The 22,083-nt window shown below is 47.2% G+C and overlaps 1 protein-coding gene across 1 annotated transcript in view; it reads right to left on the minus strand.

The window, feature by feature from the left end:
* BUB1 (BUB1 mitotic checkpoint serine/threonine kinase) overlaps positions 1 to 6,679 on the minus strand; it is a 110,009-nt gene extending 103,330 nt beyond the window's left edge. The window contains exon 1 of the mRNA XM_075862891.1: positions 6,509 to 6,679. Coding sequence (XP_075719006.1) covers positions 6,509 to 6,531 — 23 coding nt within the window. The 5' untranslated portion in view covers positions 6,532 to 6,679. The remainder of the gene's footprint in view (positions 1 to 6,508) is intronic.
* Positions 6,680 to 22,083: the final 15,404 nt, after the last annotated feature.

Here is a 22,083-nt window from a genome sequence, read left to right on the forward strand (position 1 = left end):
ACTGCACTAGCGATATAGATATATCGCTATGTGCAGCCTCATACACAAGCCCTAACATTACTACAGTGTCCTGATAATGAATACACATGACCATCCAGCCTGGACGTCATGTGTACTCAGAATCCTGACACTTCTGACTCTTTTTTGTGAGATTCCAGCAACGGATACGAAATCTCGCGAGATCACGGAGCTAAACAAGATTTGGTTTCACTTGCCGGAATCTCACAAAAAAAAGAGTCAGAAGTGTCAGGATTCTGAGTACACATGACGTCCAGGCTGGATTTCATGTGTATTCATTATCAGGACACTGTAGTAATGTTAGGGCTTGTGTATGTAGCTGCACATAGTGATATATCTATATCGCTAGTGCAGTGTAAATGAATGGAGAGGAGTGCATGATGCTGATTGGTCTGCGTCATGCACTCCTCTGTACAACGCCCACTTGGTCGAAAGTAAAAGTACGCCCACTTGGGCATTAAAAAAAGCTCATTAGCATAAACTTAAATCGCTCCTAACTTTGTGAAAAAAGATCGTTTTTTTACATAAAAAGCATTACTGTCACCTACATTACAGCGCCGATCTCCTTATATAGGAGACAGGGCACTTATAATGTGGTGACAGAGCCTCTTTAAGAAAGGCTCATTTGCATAAATATAAAAATGGTCATAACTTGGCCAAAAATGCTCGTTTAAAAAAAAAAAAAAAACAACGTTACTGTTATCTACATTGCAGCGCCGATCTGCTGCAATACGAGATAGGGGTTTGAAAATCTGGTGACAGAGCCTCTTTAACTTTTGTTTTTACACTTATATTCAACTTTTTTTTTGTCCAACTAGGGGACTTGAGGGCCTGCACCTCTGATCTTTACTCTAATGCAATTCACTACCCACGTAGTGCAATGCATTAGAGCTGTCAGTCATTCACTGACAGCAAGCCTATTAGGTCCCATCTGTGGGCGGGGCCTAATAGACTATCATACGTGGCAGACCAGGATGCCATTATAAGGTCTCGATTGCCATAGCAAGGATCGGCATCGTCACGATCACGTCGTGTCGATGCTGATCTCTACAAACCACTAAGATGCCGCGATTGCTTTTGAATGTGGCATATAAGTGGTTAGTGGCAGGGATCAGCGCTAGCTCCGTTCCCTGCCTTTACAGCACGGTGTTAGCTGTAACATACAGCTGACACCAGCGGCTGATGTCGCAGGCTCAGCTTCTGAGCCTGCGTCATCTTGTTACTGCAGCCGGATGCCTTTTAGGCCCCGCCTCTGGGCAGGACCTAGCAAGCATCCGTTCTGGGCAGACAGGAGGCCATTGTTAAGCTTCCGGTCTGCCGGAGCAGTCATCGGAGCCCCGCAATTTTATTGCAGAGTTCCGATCTGCTTGTAAACACCATAGATGCAGCGCTCAGTTTTGAGGGCTGCAGCTAAAGGGTTAATCGGCCGGATCGGAGGCTAGCTCCGGTCTTGGCCTTGAAGCAGTGATAGCGTTAAACTATCACGGCTTTAAAACTGTCTGCAGACACAGTACCCTGTTAACACGATGAAGTAATAATACGTCAGTTCGCGTTAACAGTCCACCGCCCGTGACGTAATAGTACGTCACAGGGCGTTAAGGGGTTTAGCGCATTTTCATGACATGAACGAGCAGATATCTAACAGAAGGCAGATATCTGTGGAAAAGTTGATCTATCATTGTCAGGTGTAGTCTTGGAAAATCGTTCATGCCAAAGGACAGACCTGCAACCCATCAACAGAAGCCCAGACCAGGCCAAAGATCAATTTGTCATTGTAACTTATGGTATTGTCATCCAGACCAACAACCTTCAAAGACCAACCCAACAAAAACTAATTCCAAAAATGGCCATCTAAAATCACAAATGCATGGCTAGCTTAACCCCTTCACGCACCAAAACGTCCCGTTACGTACTATTGCAGGTGGAGAAGTATGGAGCGCGCTCCATGCGGTGCGGGTGCCAGCTGTGAATCACAGCTGACACCCGGGACTAACGGCCAGGAAGAGCGATCGTGCTGTTCCTGGCCGTTTAACCCCTCAAATGCTGCGGTCAATTGCAACCACAGCATGAGGCGTTGAAAAGAGGGGGCGGCCCCCTTCGACAACTCACCGCCCCCCCCCCCCCAGCAATGGGATCAGGGGCGGCGATGGTTGTCATTAACAGAAGCATGTAAAAAAGAATATACACTGCAATACATTAGTTCCTAGGGGCAATAATAGAATGTGTAAAAAAAAAAAAAGTGAAAACGTTTTTAGTAGTGAAAAAAAATAAAATAATAAAAGTTCCCATTTTCCCATTTTTTCACTAAACTAATGTAAAAAATAGAAAAAGTAAACAAAATTGGTATCACTGCGTCCGTAAAAGTCTGAACTATTACAATATAGTGTTATTTAACGCACACAGTGTACGCCGTAAAAAATAAAACATTTAAAAATGACGCTTTTTTGGATAACTTAGCTATAAAAAATTTTTGGGGATAAAAAACGATCAAAAAGTTGTACGTACCAATAAAAGCTATAGCTCGTCCTGCAAAAAAATAAGCCCTCACACCACTCTATTGGCGGAAAAATAAAGGAGTTATGACTCTTAGAAGAGGGGAGTGAAAAACAAAAAATGGCTCGGACCTTAAAGGAACAGTGTCATCACAAATTATTTTTTCATATGTTAAAGATGTTAGTGCTTTATTAAAAACGTTTATATTTATTTGTGTGTTTGTTTTACTTTTTCTTATTTTTACACTTTTTCTTCCCTATGGGGGCTGCCATTTTTTGTTCCATTTCTGTATGTGTCGATTAACGACACATACAGACATGGAATACGGCAGCCACAGTCCCATAGGGACTGCGAACGGCTCCCGTCCCATCCACTTCTGTGTACGCCGTCTGTGTGGGAACTGCGCATGCGCCGCTCCCACACAGTCCAATTTGAAATTGGCGCCGTCCGGCGCCATTTTCCTGTGGACCGGAAGTCGCGGCCGGACAGTAAGATTACTACTTCCGGTCGCGGCTTCCGGACTTGTGCACTTGGACCAGCGGCAGCAGACGGAGCGGGCCGGAGGGAGCCGCGGCGGCAGAAGCAGGTAAGAGATTTCAATGTATGTTCGTGTTTGTGTGTGTTTACTAGTGTATGTAAACCTACTACACTGTGTGTTAGCTCAAAAAATGGCGACACACAGTGTAGGAGGATAGACCGTTCAAACCCCTCGTTTATCCCGGCACTAGCCAGGATAAAGGAGGGGGGGGATGCTGAGAGCTCACTAGAGCGAGGGCTTTTTACCCAATTTTGCAATGCTGCAATTTTGGGAATAGCTCCATCTAGTGACCAGCAATGGGAAATATTATAAATTAGAATCTAATTTATAATATTTCCTGACTCGTGAAAAAAATAAAAAAAATTTGAACAATGTTTAATCACCTACACACTAAATGTTTAATTAAAAAAAAAAAAAACATGTTTTTCTGGCAACACATTCCCTTTAAAGAGGCTCTGTCACCAGATTTTGCAACCCCTATCTGCTATTGCATGTGATCGGCGCTGCAATGTAGATTACAGTAACGTTTTTATTTTTAAAAAACGAGCATTTTTGGCCAAGTTATGACCATTTTTGTATTTATGCAAATGAGGCTTGCAAAAGTAAAACTGGGCGTGTTTACAGTAAAAGTCCAACTGGGCGTGTATTATGTGCGTACATCGGGGCGTGTTTACTACTTTTACTAGCTGGGCGTTCTGACGAGAAGTATCATCCACTTCTCTTCAGAACGCCCAGCTTCTGGCAGTGCAGACACACAGCGTGTTCTCGAGAGATCACGCTGTGACGTCACTCACTTCCTGCCCCAGGTCCTGCATCGTGTCGGACGAGCGAGGACACATCGGCACCAGAGGCTACAGTTGATTCTGTAGCAGCATCAGCGTTTGCAGGTAAGTAGCTACATCAAACGACAATGTTACAGCAAGAGCTGGAGAGAGAGCGTGTGCGTGCGCACGCTCTCACTCTTCAGCAGTCAGCAGACAAGTACAAGACTGATCTCTTGCGAGAAATGACAGTCTTGTACTTGTTTGCCGAACTGCTAAGGGGACTTGTCACTGCTACAGACAGTGTAAAAGCTAGAGAGAGGAGAGCGTGTGGGGGCGCGTAATGGTGAGGGGACGTGTCACTGCTACAGACAGTGTAAAAGCTAGAGAGAGGAGAGCGCGCATGCTCTCCTCTTCAGCTCTTGCATTGTCCGTAGCAGTGACACGTCCCCTCACCATTACACGTCTCCACACGCTCTCCTCTCTCCAACTCTTGCTGTAAGGGGGAGTACACACAGAGTTTTTTGACACGGAAACCGCGCCAAAAAATGTCCGAAAATGCCTCCCATTGATTTCAATGGGAGGCGGGTTTTTCCCACGAGCGAAAAACCGGCTTGCAGGAAAAATAAGGGACATGCCCTATCTTCGGGCGTTTATGCCTCTGACCTCCCATTGATATGAATGGGAGGCAGAGAAAACTTATTTCGCTGCGTTTTTGCCCGCGGCGCTCATTGGCAGGGGGCGAAAAACTCAGCGCAAATCGGCATGCAGGCAGACGAAAATCTGCCTCAAAACTCCAAACTGAATTTTGAGGCAGATTTTCCTCCTGCAAAAAACTGTGTGTGAACCCAGCCTAACACTGTCCGTAGCGGATTGGACAGTGTCACAGCCATGGTAACACACCCCCTTGCCATTACACGCCCCATTGACAGTTCACAAGGTTATTTAAATATCGGGTGCCAAATAAAATGGCACCGATATCTAAATAACGGAGGAGGGTAGAATTTTTTTTTAAAGTGCCCCAGGGTTTGTGCAGACCTGCCCATTACATGCTGCACATGTATGGGCAGGTGAAAGTTTCTCTTTAAACAAGTGAGAACAGCCCCCACCTTACAAAGTTACAGTTGTCAACAGTCCCTTATTTGCCGGGACTATCCCAAATTTAAAGAGACAATCCCAGCACATTACGGTCCCAGAATGTGTCTTGTCAACTTGAACTGGTGACTGCCGTATTCAATTGCATCTGCGTCCTCAAGATGCAGATACAATTGAATACTATGGCAGAGAAGGGAGCCTGCTCCCTGATCTGCCATTCACTAGAATACAGGCCACATTAGGCCTGCAGCCTATAAACCGCTGACAGGTTCCCTGCACAGGACGCCACTGGATCACACCGGCACACGCAAGGATCCGGTCTCGGCACTTCATAAAGCTGCAAGACTGAGGAGACTGGAGCTCCGTTCTTCGCGGGAACAGGTCTAGGTGAGTATAAGGGTTCTTTATTTGGGGGCTGTGTAGCACTATCTAAAAGGGGCACTGAGTGTGTCACCGTCTACAAGGGGCATTGAGTGTGGCACCACCTACAAGGGGCGCCGAGTGTGGCACCACCTACAAGGGGCGCCGAGTGTGGCACCACCTACAAGGGGCGCCGAGTGTGGCACCACCTACAAGGGGCGCCGAGTGTGGCACCACCTACAAGGGGCGCCGAGTGTGGCACCACCTACAAGGGGCGCCGAGTGTGGCACCACCTACAAGGGGCGCCGAGTGTGGCACCACCTACAAGGGGCGCCGAGTGTGGCACCACCTACAAGGGGCGCCGAGTGTGGCACCACCTACAAGGGGCGCCGAGTGTGGCACCACCTACAAGGGGCGCCGAGTGTGGCACCACCTACAAGGGGCGCCGAGTGTGGCACCACCTACAAGGGGCGCCGAGTGTGGCACCACCTACAAGGGGCGCTGAGTGTGGCACCATCTACGCTGGTTTTTATGCTATCAGTAGTGGTCAGCACATATTGCCTAGCCCTAATAATAAAGTGTGACATCACCTGCCTGTAAACAACCAGATAGCTAAAGAGATACTGGCCACCATAGTAGTCAGCCAAACTAGTGCCGACATTTTTGTTTGTTTATTTGTATACAGAAACTCTGGGAAGAAAGCCACGCCCCATTACGCCCCCCATTTAAACTATGTCCTCATAAGCCACACCCACCCGATAAGCCACACCCTGTGTCCCTGTAAAAAAAAAAAAAAAATTTTGCCAACTATGCATAGAGCCAGCAAACATCAGAAGTGGTAGTTCCAGCGAACCAAGCTGAACCACGTTTCCTAGCTTCAATCCTGTAATACTATTGAGAAAATCTACAGGACTACATGGACCAGCACACAGCACAAAATCTACAGAACTACATGGATCAGCACACAACATAAAATCTACAGAAATGTAAGACCCTCCTTGTCACATCAGAGAGAAACTATAAAACGACTAGTAGCAGCAAGCATGCCAAACTAGATTATGTGTGGAGCTCCAAGCCTCAGCATGTCATAAGCGATAATATACAGAACTACAAATCCCATCAGGCCCTATATTTGTAATGGTCCATCGCTACAAGCCCGACCGAAGCGATAACGGTTCCGGTCTGAGACGATTTTCAGCAAAAAGAAAACCACTCGGTTTCAATTCTTGTAGGTATAACTTACTGCACGCAGCTGTGGACGTCCATGGCCGCGCTCCGATGCTCTTCACTAATACTCGCGGCTCAACATGGCACATAAACCCCTTGTGTTCTCCCTAAACAACTTCAAATTATCCGCGCAAGTTCAAAATGTGCAGCTACCATAGGTGATCCCCTCCAGCCAATGAAATTCAAAGTAGAGCACAGCGGAAGTCGAGCTAACGCGACAGTAACAAAGAGTTATTACTTTCTCGTCGACGCCATTTTTGTTAAGGGCATGGATAATTTGATTTCTTTTAAAAAAAATTTTTTTCCCAAGGCAGAATGTATTATAGTTTCTCGACCTCTTATCTATACTGAAGTCTAGCAAAGGAAAACCTCCTGACTGCCAAATCGTGTCGGAACACAAAACCTAAATCTAATAAACCTGTGACTAAGAAACTGGCAGAATACAAAATCTCTATTGAATCTAATAATATTTTTACCCTCCAGGTTTACCAATTTTAATGTGAAAGTTACAGATTGTAAGCCATTTTATTTTCGGCTGAAATAAAGTTTAAAAAAAAAAAAAAAAAAGGGTCCTATCTTATAGCTTTCTCAGTATGCAGTAGTCATCTGCTTAACCCTTTCTTGCCGCAGCCATTTTTCAAGTTTGTTTTTTCCTCCCCCTTTAGGCCTCATGCACACGGCCGTGCCTGTAATCACTGTTTGCGTTTACGGGAACAGCTGGCTGCGGAGAACCACCCGCATTTTCAGTCCTTGCTCCCATACAAACTATGGGTGTATGGTTCGTAAAAAGCAAAAGATAGGACATGTTCTATCTTTTGCGGAGGCTTTCTACGTCTCGGATGCCTTCCCGCAGATGTACGGGAAAGTGTCCGTGGTCAATAGACGTAAATTGATCCGTAATTGCGGACCGGAAGTACAGTTCGCAATTATGGACGAATTCTACGTTCGTGTGCACCAAAAGACATTATTTATTTATTTTTTTGTCGATAAAGCCATGTGAGTACTTGATTTTTCCAGGACGAGTTGTCGTTTTACATGGCACCATTTATTGTACTGAGAAATTGGAAAAAAAAATATTTGTTGGGTAAAATGGGAAAACTGCGATTCCTCCATTTTTTTTTCTGTGTTTTATCGTGCGGTAAAAACTACATGTTAACTTTATTTTGCGAGTCAATATGATTACGGCGATACCAAATGTATAGAATTTTTTTTATGTTTTACTACTTTTAATTGTAAAAATAAAATTTGTTTCGTGTCGCCTTATTCTAAGAGCCATAACTTTTTTTATTTTTCCATGGATTGAGCGTTTTGGGGTGCAGGAGACTTTTTGATCACTTTTTATTATATTTTTTTGTGGGAGACGAGGTGACCAAACAGCGATTCTGGCGGTTTAATTTTTTGCTTTACAGCGTTCACCATCCGGGTTAAACATTGTTATATTGTGATAGTTTGGACTTTTACGGACGCGGCAATAGCAGTTATGTTGATTTTCATATATTTTTTTTGTATTGCTTTTGGGGAATAATGGGAAAAGGAGGTTTTTGTTTTTTTTGAATGTTTAAGCTTTTTTTGTATTTTTTATATATAAAAAAACCTTCTTGAACGATTTTAAAACTTTTTTTTACTAGTCCCCCTAAGGGACTTGAACCTCCGGCAGGGCTTAATAGGTGTACAAAGATGACAGACCTGAGGGCCTTCATTAGGCCCCCAGGCTGCCATGACGACCATCGGTATCCGATGGCTGGTCAGAGGGGGCTGCCCCTCATTCTAACGGCTTAGATGCCGCGGTCGCTATTGACGGCGGCATTTAAGGGGTTAAACGAGCGGGTACCCACTCGAGTGGCATCTCGCTCGTTACACTGAAGTGCATAGTTGCCAACAGTCCCGAATTTCCTGGGACTGTCCCGAATTTACAAAGCCAAACCCCTGCAAATTACTGTCCTGGATGTGTCCCTGCAACTGCCTTATTCAATTGTATCTGCGTCCATATATGGACAGTGACGTCAGGGGCTCCTCCAGGAGAGGAATCCCCGGCGAGAGTGTGGTCGGCCGCGACCGCAACTTCCTGAACGTCTGCCAGCGTCTCCCTCCCCGGACATACCAACTGGTGCAGTCCTCGACTGTGCGATAGGGTGCATCGTCCCCGGCCTTGAAGGGCCAGCGCGCGCACTCTCTACAAGTTCCCTATCCCCAGAGCACCCTGAACTATAAAAAGGGCTCCACCCTTCCACTCCTTGCCTGAGCATTGTTGTAATGACAGGGATAGGGAAACAGACAAGTGAGCCCTTGTCTACCCGCCACTCAGTCCCTGCCTACTTGCAACGACCCGCCCTAGGCGACGGGGTACAACTGGGCGACGGTCCCTACACTCAATAAGTGCACGACAGACAACAGACAAGGAAACACAGAACAAAGGGAAACGGCGCAGTTGCCCACGGCAACACCGTGAGCAACAAGAGTAGTAAACGAGCCGAGTCAAACCAGGAGTGTACGAGGTACCAAACGCAGAGCAGAAGAGTAGTCAGTAAGCCAGGGACAATACGAAGCAGGGACAAGTAGATCAAGAAGCTGCAGCAGGGCCAGGAAACCAACAGAGAAGAAATCACAAGCAAGGAGGAACAGGAAAGGCAGGTATAAATAGACGGAGGGCGGGAGCTAGCTCCGTCTGGCCAGGCTGTGATAGGCTCTCCCACTCCTAAGCCTGCCATACTGAGTGGTGGAAGATGGAGTCAGTCTCACAGACATAGAAGCAGGTGCAGACTGATTACCTATGGGCATGGATACAGAAGCTGTGCCTGGCAGATCCTTAACAATTGTTGTCGTTTTCCATGTCTGTATTGCAAATAGTCCCTTAGTGTTTTCCTGCTCCCAGTGTTCCCTTGTCCTGCTACCTGTCTCCTGTATCCCGTGCTATGTTTAGTTCCTGAGCCTGTCTAGTGTCGGAGTCGTGTTGTGCCGCCTGCTGGGATACACCACGTCTGCGGTCATCTGCCACTCCTGGTATCATCCGCCACGTCTCGCGCAACCTGCTACGCGTGCTGGAATACACCACGTCTGGTGTCATCTGCCACTCCTGGTACCATCCGCCATGTCTGGCGCAACCTGCCACATCTAGCCCTATGTGTGCCACAGCCCCTGCCGCCGTCTGGACTATCTCAGGTACCCTTGTGCTACGAACCTCTTCCGTAGACTTTGCATAGACTATGAGTTGGCCAGCTGCCTCTCCGCTACGGCGGGGCAGCCTAGTGGGTCCACATCTGCTGGCCAATCTAAGCCCGCAGTTCAGGTGATACAAACGGATATGCGTGACCCACGTGCACGACAGGATCAACTCTTCGCGGCTGTAAACTCCATCGTCGCCCGACTGGATCAACCCTCTGCCTCTCTTCCGGATGCTGCTACCGTTCCAATGCCCATTACTACTCCTGTTTGTTCCGGATCCACAGTTTCGCTGCCTCTTACTCCTCGCTTTGACGGTGACCCTAGAGCCTGTAGAGGGTTCATCAATCAATCAATCAATGTATTATTCATTTTAGAGTACAAGCTCATCTCTTCCCCTCTGATGGGGCCAAGGTAGCGTTCATTATTTCCCTCTCGCTGGTAAGGCCCTTGCATGGGTGAACCCCATCTTGGAACAACAGGGACCTAAATTCTCGGACCTAGCCTTACTCTTACAGACTTTTCGTACTGTATTCGAGGAGCCGGGCCAAACTTCCTCTGCAGTGGCCACTCTGCTAACCCTTAAGTAGGAGGATCCATAGTAGGAGAGTATGCCTTCTCCTTTCGTACCCTGGCAGCAGAGTTGGCATGGAACAATGAGGCTTTGGCGACGACCTTTTGGTAGGGACTGTCCTCACACATCAAAGACGAGCTATCAGCCTGTGATCTTCCCTCTACCCTGGTTGCTCTGATCCTGTTGGCAACTCGGGTCGACATGAGGATCCAGGAACGTCCTCTGGATGTTCGGCGGGAAAGACGTTTCCACAGACTGGTACCCTCGTTCCAGAGACCACTATGCAGGTAGACCGAATCAGACTGTCCGAGCAGATGAAACCGCGCAGACGCTCTTCAGGTCTGTGTCTGTATTGCGGACTTAAGGACCATTTCTTTCCCAATGTCCATAAAAGCCGGGAAACTCCAGCACCTAGGGTTGGTTGGAGAGATTATCCTAGGTGGGATGACGCTAAACGTCAAAGCCTCTCCCATATTATCTATTTCTGTGACCATCGTCTCTGGAGAAATTTTATCCAGCAGGATCTGGTGAATCGTCTACATCTACCCACAGTTCTTCTGGAGAGACCCCTGCCTGTTGCCTCTCTGAATGGACTACCATTGCCTGACTCTATTGTGTCCTTCACTAAACCACTGACGTTACAAATCGGAGATCTTCACTCTGAACAGATCACCTTCTTCGTCCTGCCTAAAGCTACCAACCCTGTCCTGCTGTGCTTGGCTTGATCTACACGCCCCGGTTGTCGACTGGAATTTTAGAGAGGTCCTGCAATGGGGGCCCAGATGCCTTAGCCACTGCTAGTTTTACGGATGTCTTCAGTAAGAGGGAAGCAGAGACTCTTCCTCCTCATCGCATCTACGACTGCTCTGTTGATTTACTCCCTGATGCTTCACCGCCTCGAGGGCGAGTTTATCCTCTTTCCCTGCCAGAGACCCTAGACATGTCCGCCTACGTTAAGGAGAACCTCGAGAGAGGGTTCATCTGAAAATCTTCCTACTCGGCCGGAGCCGGATTCTTCTTCGTGAAGAAGAGGGATGGATCTCTTCGTCCATGTATTGAATACCAGGGTCTGAACCAAATTACAGTTAAAAATAAGTATCCCCTGCCGCTCATCTCAGAACTTTGTGATAGAATTTGTGGGGCCAAGTTCTTCACAAAGCTGGATCTACGCGGAGCATATAATTTGATCCGTATTCGCAAAGGAGACGAATGGAAAACCGCATTTAACACCTGAGACGGCCATTACGAATACCTTGTGATGCCCTTTGGACTGTGTAACGTTCCAGCTGTGTTCCAGGAATTTGTCAATTACATTTTCCATAATCTGTCAAATGTCTGTTGTCACGGCGCGGGGTGTGAACCCACTGGGCCATACCGCGTAGCGGGATAGCAGCTGGCCAAACAGGTACAGTACAAAGTCTATAGTCCAGAAAGGGTACCTGAGGCAATGTAGACAGTAGCGGTGATTCAGGCTGAAGATAAGGCTCCGGCAGTAGACGGGCACCCGGCGGGGTGTGACACATTAGATGCGGCGGAAGACACAACTCAACTTCGACTCCAGGCGGCACAGAGGCATGGTAGCACAGGGTACAAGCAGCAGGAACGGGTAACACTGGGAACTGGAAAACACTAGGAGACCATTTACAAGACAAACTTTAGGTACACATCAACGATAAGGCAAAGATCAAGAGGGCAGAGCCCTTTTTATAGTCCAGCAGCATTCTGGACTGATTGCAGACTTCCTGCAATTGTGCGCGCACTGGCCCTTTAAGGCCATGCACGCGCAGGTGCTCGCGCCCTGCGGCAGACAGTCTCAGATCCAGGAAGTGAGTGCCGGCGTCTCACAGGAGGAAGACGCTGCAGAGAACTCACATGTCCATGGCTGCGGCTGTCGGAGGGTAAGTCAGAACGACGGGCCGCAGCCATAGACATTACAGTTGTGGGGTGGTGTATCTGGACGACATCCTGATTTGATGACACATTGGAAGCACGTTTGCCACGTTCTGTCGCGGTTAAGGGAGAATCACCTTTATGCAAAAATGTAGAAATGTGTGTTCGAGAGAAATTCTCTGCTCTTCCTGGGCTACATTGTATCCTACTGTGGCCTCAAGATGGACCCAGAGAAGGTGAGATCCGTCTTAGAGTGTCCACGCCCAGAGTGGCCACGGCCATGTTTGGCAATTTATCCCGAACTTCTCATCTCTGACTGCTCCAATCTCGGCTCTCAGCATGACGGAGATGAACGCCAAGGTTTGGCCTCCAGAGGTGGAATCAGCATTTACTAAGCTCAAGAGCGCTTTATCCTCAGTATCTGTTCTCCATCACCCTGATGCTTATTGGCTATTCATTCTGGAAGTGGACGCATCATCTGTTGGTGCTGAAGCACTACTATGTCAAAAGATCTCTAAGGGCAAGATGGTGGCCTGTGACTTCTTCACGAAATTATTCTCTCCGGCAGAGCGCAACTATTCCATTGGGGATCGGGAGTTGCTGGCCGTCAAGTTGGCAATAGAGGAATGGAGACACTCGCTGGAGGGCGCGGTTCACCCTATTATCATGTATACGGACCACAAGAACATTATGTACTTACAGTCTGCACAACAACTAAATCCTCGTCGAGCCAGGTGGTCGTTCTTCACTAGATTTCAATTCTTGCTTCACTTCCATCCTGTTGATAAGAATGTGAAGGCTGCCGCCCTGTCTCGATCATTTGAGACTAATGACTCTGAGGAAATTCCTCAATATATTATGTACTCATCTAGGATTATTGTCGCTAGCCCGTTGCAAATTAGAGACATTCCTCCTGGAAAAACTTTTGTCCGCCTTGCAGACAGGAAGAGAATTCTCCGCTGGGGACACAGCTCCAAATTGGCAGGGCACTTAGGTGTTCGAAAGACTCAGGACTTCATAGCCCGTCAGTACTGGTGGCCCACGCTGCCTAAAGATGTCGCGGACTGTCACGGTCTGTGGGTAGATGGACCCACTAGGCTGCACCGCTGTAGCGGGGAGGCAGCTGGCCAAACAGAGTACCCAAGCAATACAAAATCCAGCACTAGGGTTCCTGAATAGTCCAAAAAGTGTCCGAGGCTTTGGCATGAATGGAGATGGCTGCAGCAGGTAATGCCAGACGTGGCGGATGACAGCAGGTGCAGCAAGATGTGCCAGATGTGGCAGACGGCACTGGACGTGGCAGATGCTGATGGACACGACTCCAACACTAACAGGCTCTGGAACAAGGACACAGCACAGGATACAGGGCACGGGTAAACGGAGGAGCAGGATGACACTAAGGGACCATTTGCAAGACTGACAGGGGAACACTAACAACCCCCAGGCAAGGATCAGAAGGGCAGGCCCCTTTTTATAGTCCAGGGAATCATGGGCAGTTGAGACGATGATTCCATTTGTGTGCGCGCTGGCCCTTTAAGGCTGGGATATATCGCTATGGGCTTTAAGGGTATGTTCACACGCCCTATTTACGGACGTAATTCGGGCGTTTTATGCCCATTGAAATCAATGGGGTTACGATGTTCACAGGCTTTTTTTTTACGCGCCGCTGTCAAAAGACGGAGCGTAAAAAGACGCCCCCGTCAAAGACGTGCATGTCACTTCTTGAGACGTAATTGGAGCCGTTTTTCATTGACTCCATTGAAAAACAGCTCCAATAACGTCCGTAATTGATGCCGCGAAAAACGCGAGTATGAGCAATTATGTCTGAAATTCAGGAGCTGTTTTCGCCTGAAAACAGCTCCGTAATTTCAGGCGTATTGGACGCTGCCATGTGAACATACCCTAACACTGACCTTCCTCCCTCCTTCAGCTGGGTGTACTACAATCTGGGTAGTAGTGGATCGTTTCTCTAAAATGGCACATTTTAATCCACTGACTGGCCTCCTGTCTGCTCCTCGCCTGGCAAGTCTGTTTATTTCGCACATCTACCTCTACATATTGTGCTGGAGCGGGGTGTACTGTTTACATCCAAGTTCTGGGGAGCCCTGTGCAAACTGCTAGATGTTAACCCCTTCCCGCCGCAGCCCTTTTTCAGATTTTCATTTTCGTTTTTTCCTCCCCACATTCCAGAAGCCATAACGTCTTTATTTTTCCGTCGATATAGTACTATGGGGGCTTGATTTTTGCGGGACGAGTTGTAGTTTTTTGTAGCACCATTTATATTGCCGTATAATGTACTAGGAAACGGGAAAAAAAATATTTGTGGGGTAGAAAATGAAAAAAAAACAGCGATTCCTCCATGGTTTTTCACCCGCCGTTTTTACGGAATTCACTGTTCAATTAAAACAACATGTTAAATTTGATCTGCAGGTCAATACGATTACGGCGATACCAAATATGTATAGTTTTTTCTATATTTTACTACTTTTACAAGTAAAAACCTAAGTGTAAAAATGAAAATTTATTTTGCGTCGCCAAATTCCGGGAGCCATAAGTTTTTTTATTTTTCCGTCGATTAAGTGGTATGGAGCTTATTTTTTGCGGGATAAGCTGTCGTTTTTAATAATACAATTTTTGTGTAAATGCGACGGTTTGATCGCTTTTTATTTCATTTTTTACGGGAGATTAGGTGACAAAAAAATAGACAATCTGGCGTTTACAATTTTTTTTTTTTAATGGCGTTCACCGTGCGGTTTAAATAATGATATATTACAATAGTTCAGACTTTTACGGACGCGGTGATACCAATTATGTTTATTTATTTGGTTTTTTAATATGCTCTATGGGAAAAATGGCAAAAGGTTTTTTTTTTTAACTTTACATTTTTTTTTTTACACAAAAAAATCCTTTTATTTAACTCATTTTCACTTTTTTTATTAGTCCCCCTGGGGTACTTCAACCAGCGATCATTAGATCGCTTGCACGATATACTGCAATACTAATGTATTGCAGTATATCGTGATTCTGACAGTCATCTATTAAGCCCTGCCAGAGGCAGGGCTTAATAGGTGTACGAAGATGGCGGACCTGGGGGCGTTCATTAAGCCCCCAAGCAGCCATAGCAACCATCGCAACCATACAGCCGACACCGGCATCGTATGGAGCGAGCTCACTGCGTGAGCCCGCTCCATTCTTCCCCTACCCGACTTTGGCGTATGGATACGTCAAATGTCGGGAAGGGGTTAAACTGGGCTTTTCTTCTGCCTCCCACCCTCTGTCCAACGGTTACGTGGAGAGGACCAACCAAATTTTAGAGAATTATTTTCGTCATTTTGTTTCCGCCCAACATGACAATTGGAAACAACTCCTGCCTTGGGTGGAATTCTTGTACAACAATCACACAAGTGAGTCTACTGCCTCATCTCCTTTCTACATTGTGTACAGCCAGTATCCTCGAGTTCCTCTTCCTGTGCCAGCAATGACTCAAGTACCGGCAGATAACTTTTATTTTGGCTCTTTTATTCACATCCTGGCAGCAAACTAAGGCTGGGTTCACACGACCTATGTTCAGACGTAAACGAGGCGTATTATGCCTCGTTTTACGTCTGAAAATACGGCTACAATACGTTGGCAAATATCTGCCGATTCATTTGAATGGGTTTGCCGACGTACTGTCCAAGAAGAGGGGAGGGTACTGTTAGGGTATGTGCACACACACTAATTACGTCCGTAATATACGGACGTATTTCGGCCGCAAGTACCGGACCGAGCACAGTGCAGGGAGCCGGGCTCCTAGTATCATACTTATGTACGACGCTAGGAGTCCCTGCCTCGCTGCAGGACAACTGTCCCGTACTGTAATCATGTTTTCAGTACGGGACAGAAGTTCCACGGAGAGGCAGGGACTCCTAGCGTTGTACATAACTATGATGCTAGGAGCCCGGCTCCCTGCACTGTGTTCGGTCCGGGACTTGCGGCCGAAATACGTCCGTCACTTACGGACGTAATTAGTGTGTGTGCACATACCCTTATGACTTCGGTCTCTGACAGCTGCCGCTCACCTTTGCCGAACGGCTGCGAACGCAACTTCCTGACCTTCTGCCAGCGTCTCCCTTCCCGGAAACGCCAGCTGGTGCAGCCTTCCCGTCCTGGAATGTGTCATAGGGTGCGTGCTCGTCCCAAGCCTTAAAGGGCAGAGCACCCTGGAATATATTAAAAAGGGCTCCGCCCTTCCACTCCTTGCCTGAGCGTTGTAGTTTTCCCATTGCAAATGGTCCCTTAGTGTTTTCCTGCTCCCAGTGTTCCATGCCCTGCTACCTGTCACCTGTATCCTGTGCTGTGTTTAGTTCCTGAGTCTGTCTATTGTCGGAGTCGTGTTGTGCCGCCGCTGGGATACACCACGTCTGGTGTCATCTGCCACTCCTGGTGCCATCCGTCACGTCTTGCGCAACCTGTCATGCCTGCTGGAATACACCACGTCTGGTGTCATCTGCCACTCCTGGTGCTATCCGCTACGTCTGGCGCAACATGGCCCCATCTATGCCAGAGCTTGTGCCGCCGTCTGGACGATCTCAGGTACCCTTGTGCTACGAACCTCTTCCATAGACTTTGCATAGACAGTGAGTTGGCCAGCTGCCTCTCCGCTACGGCGGAGCGGCCTAGTGGGTCCACATACCCCTAGATCATGACAGGCACCATCTACTGAGGGCACTGTAGCACCATCTACAGAGGGCACTGTAGCACCATCTACAGAGGGCACTGTAGCACCATCTACAGAGGGCACTGTAGCACCATCTACAGAGGGCACTGTAGCACCATCTACAGAGGGCACTGGCATTATCTACAGGGGGCACTGTGGCATTATCTACAGGGGGCACTGTGGCATTATCTACAGGGGGCACTGTGGCATTATCTACAGGGGCACTGTGGCATTATCTACAGGGAGCACTGTGGCAATATCTACAGGGGGCACTGGGGCAATATCTACAGAGGGCACTGGGGCAATATCTACAGAGGGCACTGGGGCAATATCTACAGAGGGCACTGGGGCAATATCTACAGAGGGCACTGGGGCAATATCTACAGAGGGCACTGGGGCAATATCTACAGAGGGCACTGGGGCACTCTCTAAAAAGTGGCTGTGTGTAACCATCTACAAGGGGCTGTGTGGCTCTATCTACAGGGGCATGTGGCACTATCTACAGAAGGCACTGTGGCATTATCAGGAAGTAGTATGCAGCAATATCTAGAGGGGGCAGTGTGTGGCATCATCTACAGGGGGTGGCAATATCTACAGGGAGCAATGTGGCACTATTTACTGGGGGCAATGTGGGGCACCATCTACAAGGGGAACGGAGTGTGGCAATATCTACACTGTTTTTTTTACGCTACCAGTAGTGGTCTGCACATATTACCTAGCCCTAGTTATGAAGTGAGATATCACCTGCCTGTATACAACCGGTAACCAGAGAGAGATACTGGCCACCATAAGGGTCAATTCACACGTAGCGTAAATACTCCGGTTTTCCTGCAATGGAATTCGTTGCGGAGAATACGCAGCAAATACAATAGCAGCAAAGTGGATGAGATAAAACAAATCTCATCTACAGGCTGCATAAATACTGAGCGGAAAAAACGCTCAGAATTTTACCTGTGGTGCGCAATTTCATTCCGCAGCATGTCAATTGTTTTTGCATAATTGCTGCTTATTTGTTGCGGGTTTTCCCCATTGAATTCAATGGGGAGGTAAAACCCGCAACAGATAGCAGTTGTTGCATTTTTTGCGGGGGGTTCGCATCGATTCTGCTGCTAAAAACTCAACTCAGAAAAAATCTTATACTTAACCAGGAGTCTGTGTTTCTTCCTCCAGGCCTGCCTCCTGGGATGACGTTTCATCCCATGTGACTGCTGTAGCCAATCACAGGCTGTAACGGCGGTGTTAAGTGCTGCAGTTTTCCACAGAGGACTTTCCAGGTGAAAAATTGCACCACAGTTTGATGTGGTTTTTCACCTGGAATTCCTTGTGGCGCACAGGGCGGATCAGCTGCATTCTTTTACGCAGCGTATCTGCCCCATGTGAACTCAGCCTAATAATTGTCAGCCAAACTAGTACAGAAATTAGTGTTTGTTTATTTCTATGCAGAAATTCTGGAAAGAAAGCCATGCCCATTAGCCACTCCCACCAGATAAGCCATGCCCCTATAAGACACAACCACCAAAGAAGCCACACCCTGGGTGTCCCCGGTAAAAAAATAGAAAGTTTGGCAACTATGAAAGTGTCGGCTGTAAGATACAGCCGACACGCTCGTTCTATGTAGTGGGCGCAGCCTGTGAGACCGCTCCATACTCCCCCCACCAGACCTCTTAAGAGAATGTTGGGAAGGGGTTAAGGCCTTGTTCACAAAGTGCAGATTTGCTGCAGATTTTACCAGTATTTTTCAAGACAAAAACAGGAACTGAGCCTAATCAGAAAAAATATGTCAAGGAACACCTTATAGATCTGCTCTCCTGGACCCAATTCTGGTTGGGGCTTAAAAAAAGCAGGCAAAATCTGCAGCCAATCCGCATTGTGTGAACCACGCCAAGCATGTTAAACGCTGACTGACTCCTAATTCCAGATTTTCATATATCATTAGATTTACTCCATATGTTGTGTTACTACAGGGCTCAGTGGCTTCTGACGTGCTAGTGCCTCTTCAATTCAGATAAAGCTCCTTCGCTGGGCTCAGGGATTCTTCACTACAGTCACAACATCTGTTAAACAAATATAGACCTGGAGTCCCAGCTATTGGAAAAGATAAACGCGAGCTGTGATCAGCACTCTTTATTGCAGGTGCTTCACTTGCTTACTTTCAAGAACATTGGGATCATTGACACACTTTGTGCAAAAATGACGTACATGTACTTCATAGCGGGAGGGGAGAAATATGGAGCAGGCACAAGCCCTCACACTGCTCCATCGATGGAAAAATAGAAAAGTTATGGCTCTCAGTGTACAGCAAGTTTTCTTATTTTAAAAGTAGTAAAACATAAAAAAAAACTACATTCATTTGGTATCACCGTAATCATACTGAGCTGCAGAAAGTTAACATGTCGTTTTTACCACACCATGAATGTCGTAAAATAAAAACCCCAAAAACTTTTGGGGAATTTTTTTTTTCCAATCTACACAAAATGTAGAGTTAGGTCGCTATCGCCAAAGACTTAACGCAATCCAATGCACAGTTACGATGGAGGATTAACTGGTCACACAATAAGGGGGCTTGTCCACACGTAACGGAGTTGCTGCAGAAAATTTCCGCAGCAATTCCGATGAACAAAGCAGACTTTCCGCTGTGGCAAAAAGGCAAAATTTCCGGTATTTTTGACTGCAGAAAATGGTGCGCATTATGCTGTGTTTTTCACAATGCTGGGAGATGGTGACATCCCTGAAAAACGCAGCAATTCAGTCCACTTTCCGCAGCAGGAATTGACATGTTGCGGTACAAAAAATACGCATCACAGGTCACTTTGCTACTGTATTCTGCAGCGTTTTTTCCATCCGCAATTCTGGATGGAAAAAACGCAGCAAGTCCGCTACGTATGATTACGGTGATACCAAATTAATGTCGTTTCTGGGCGGAATTTCGGCCGGAAAGAACGGAGCAGAATACAGTAGCAACATAGTTGATGAGATTTAACAAATCTCATCCACATGCCGCGTAAAATTTCCGAGCCGAAAATTGACCTGTGGTGCGTATTTTTCGGACCGCAGCATGTCAATTCCTGCTACGGAAAGTGTGCAGAATTGCTGCGTTTTTTTATAGAAGACTTCTCCATCTCCTTATATTGGGAAAAATTCAGCAATTTACGCACCATTTTCTGCTTCAAAAACAGCAGGAAATGGTGTGTTTTTGCCGCAGCGGAAAGCCTTTGACTTTCAACAGAATTTCTGCAGAAATTTTACGTTGTGTGTGGACAAGCCCTTACTCATCGTCCAGGGGGCCATCACGCCTCCCCTTGCCCGCTTCGGCAATTGTAGCTGCCAAAACCAATTACATGGCACACCGTAAAATGGTAGTGACAGCACCAATTCATACCATGTATTTATGCCAGGTGGTGCCATCTCCACAATCGCTACATTTGATCGGTCTGTACAGACCAACCAATTTTAGCCATGGTGGCTGTTTTAAAATAACGGTACCCGTTGTTCCTCCTTCATTCCAGTTAGGAACAGCGAGCAGAGCGGGTGCAAACCTGGCCTGTGCCATACTGACCCTTGCTGAGGCCTCCTCTGTGCTGGCGATCGCCCTGGAGCCTCATCATACTGTGTAATCACTCACTGTGTGTGAGTGATCATCACTAACAACTGTGCTGCTGCAGCTGATTTTTCTTTTTGTAGCAGCACCTGTGTTCAGGACAGTTTTAACATAATGGTGGACCCAGTGCAAAGATGTCATGAGTGGACGTTTCAAGCAAGAGGTAAAATAATGCTCCTGTAGTACCCCCCCCCCCCCCACACAGTATATAATGCCCCCACAGTGACTGTCACACACAGTATAACCGCCTTCGCACGTGACTGAGATCAGACCGTGAAAAACGGTCCGTGTGTCGGACGGATTTTCCGGCCGGACCACGATACAGGTGATCGGGACTCCTGGCATCATAGACCTTTCTAATGCTAGGAGTCTCTGCCTCCCCACGGAACTGCTGTTCTGTACTGAATAACATGATACAGTACGGAACAGCAGTTCCGTGTGGAGGCGGAGACTACAAGCATTAGAAATGTTTATGATGCCAGGAGTCCCGTTCACCTGTACCGTGGTCGGGCCGGAAAATCCGTCCGACACACGGACAGTTTTTCACGGCTCGATGTCGGTCGTGTGCAAGATCTGTAAAGCCCCCAAAGTCCCTCCTTAAATAATAAAATAAATACTCATCTAGCCTCGTTCCCACAACAAATGGAGGAGATCACTCGTCAGGCCTCCTCTGGTCTGGTCTATGTGTGGCTCGTCGCGACGACCATGGTACCTGTCAGCGCTAAGCCAGTCACAGCAGACCTCACAGGGTAAATAACGGCTCCCTGCTCTGCCATTGTATTTCCAGCGCCAAGTCCCGTCAAGAATGGCGGTGCAGGGAGCCGAGGGCTCCTTGGTCCTTTATTGTTTTCAACTGTATCCGTGTCCTGAGAATGCTGATACCGTTGAAAATGGTGACGCTGCAAGTGGGCCTAGCTCCCAGGGGGCCCGATGCAAGTGCACTGCTTTCCCTATCTTAAAGCGGCCTTGCCTATGTTCTGTCCCTAAGTTTCCCTGTCCCAGTCGTCCCTCCCTTTGTACAATCTGTGGTCACTGATCGGCATTCGTGCTCAATCTTTGTCACAGGATCCTTGTGTCCGCACTGTGTCCACTGAAGATGATTCGTGACCCTCATCCCTGATCAGGATCTGTGGTCATTTTTTTTGACACAGGGTTTTTATGGCTTTTATTTAATTAATTTTTTTTTTCATTTTTCTACCCACAGCATTTCTCAGTATGTGTCCTGCGGCCACTGAGCACTCATCAGTGATTTCCATCCTGAACAGTATGGGTAAGGCCACACGGTGCGGTCACGGTACGTTTATGTTGCGTTTTTAAACTGCAGCAAGTCATTTTTCAATACAAGTCAAGGTTGACATTTTGGTTATGGACAGACTGCTGCTATTATATTACAATGTGTTTTTAGTGCAGTTAACGGCATCTTCATAATGTCCGACCGCATGCAGTTAATGACCGCGCTGCCAAAGTTGTTGCTGAACTGCTTGCGTTTTTTTGATAACCGTTCTGCAATGCATTGTAATGAACTATATACAGGAAGCACCTAACAAACTTCAACACGGGTGAAAACTATGTCCCTCAATTATATCCTTTAAAAACGCAACAGAACTGCAGCATTAGGGCGGATTTACACAAACGTGATTTATGTCCGTGCAATCCGCGTGATTTTCACGC

Source organism: Rhinoderma darwinii, chromosome 4 (assembly GCF_050947455.1).
Source record: "Rhinoderma darwinii isolate aRhiDar2 chromosome 4, aRhiDar2.hap1, whole genome shotgun sequence".
Classification (NCBI taxonomy): domain Eukaryota; kingdom Metazoa; phylum Chordata; class Amphibia; order Anura; family Rhinodermatidae; genus Rhinoderma; species Rhinoderma darwinii.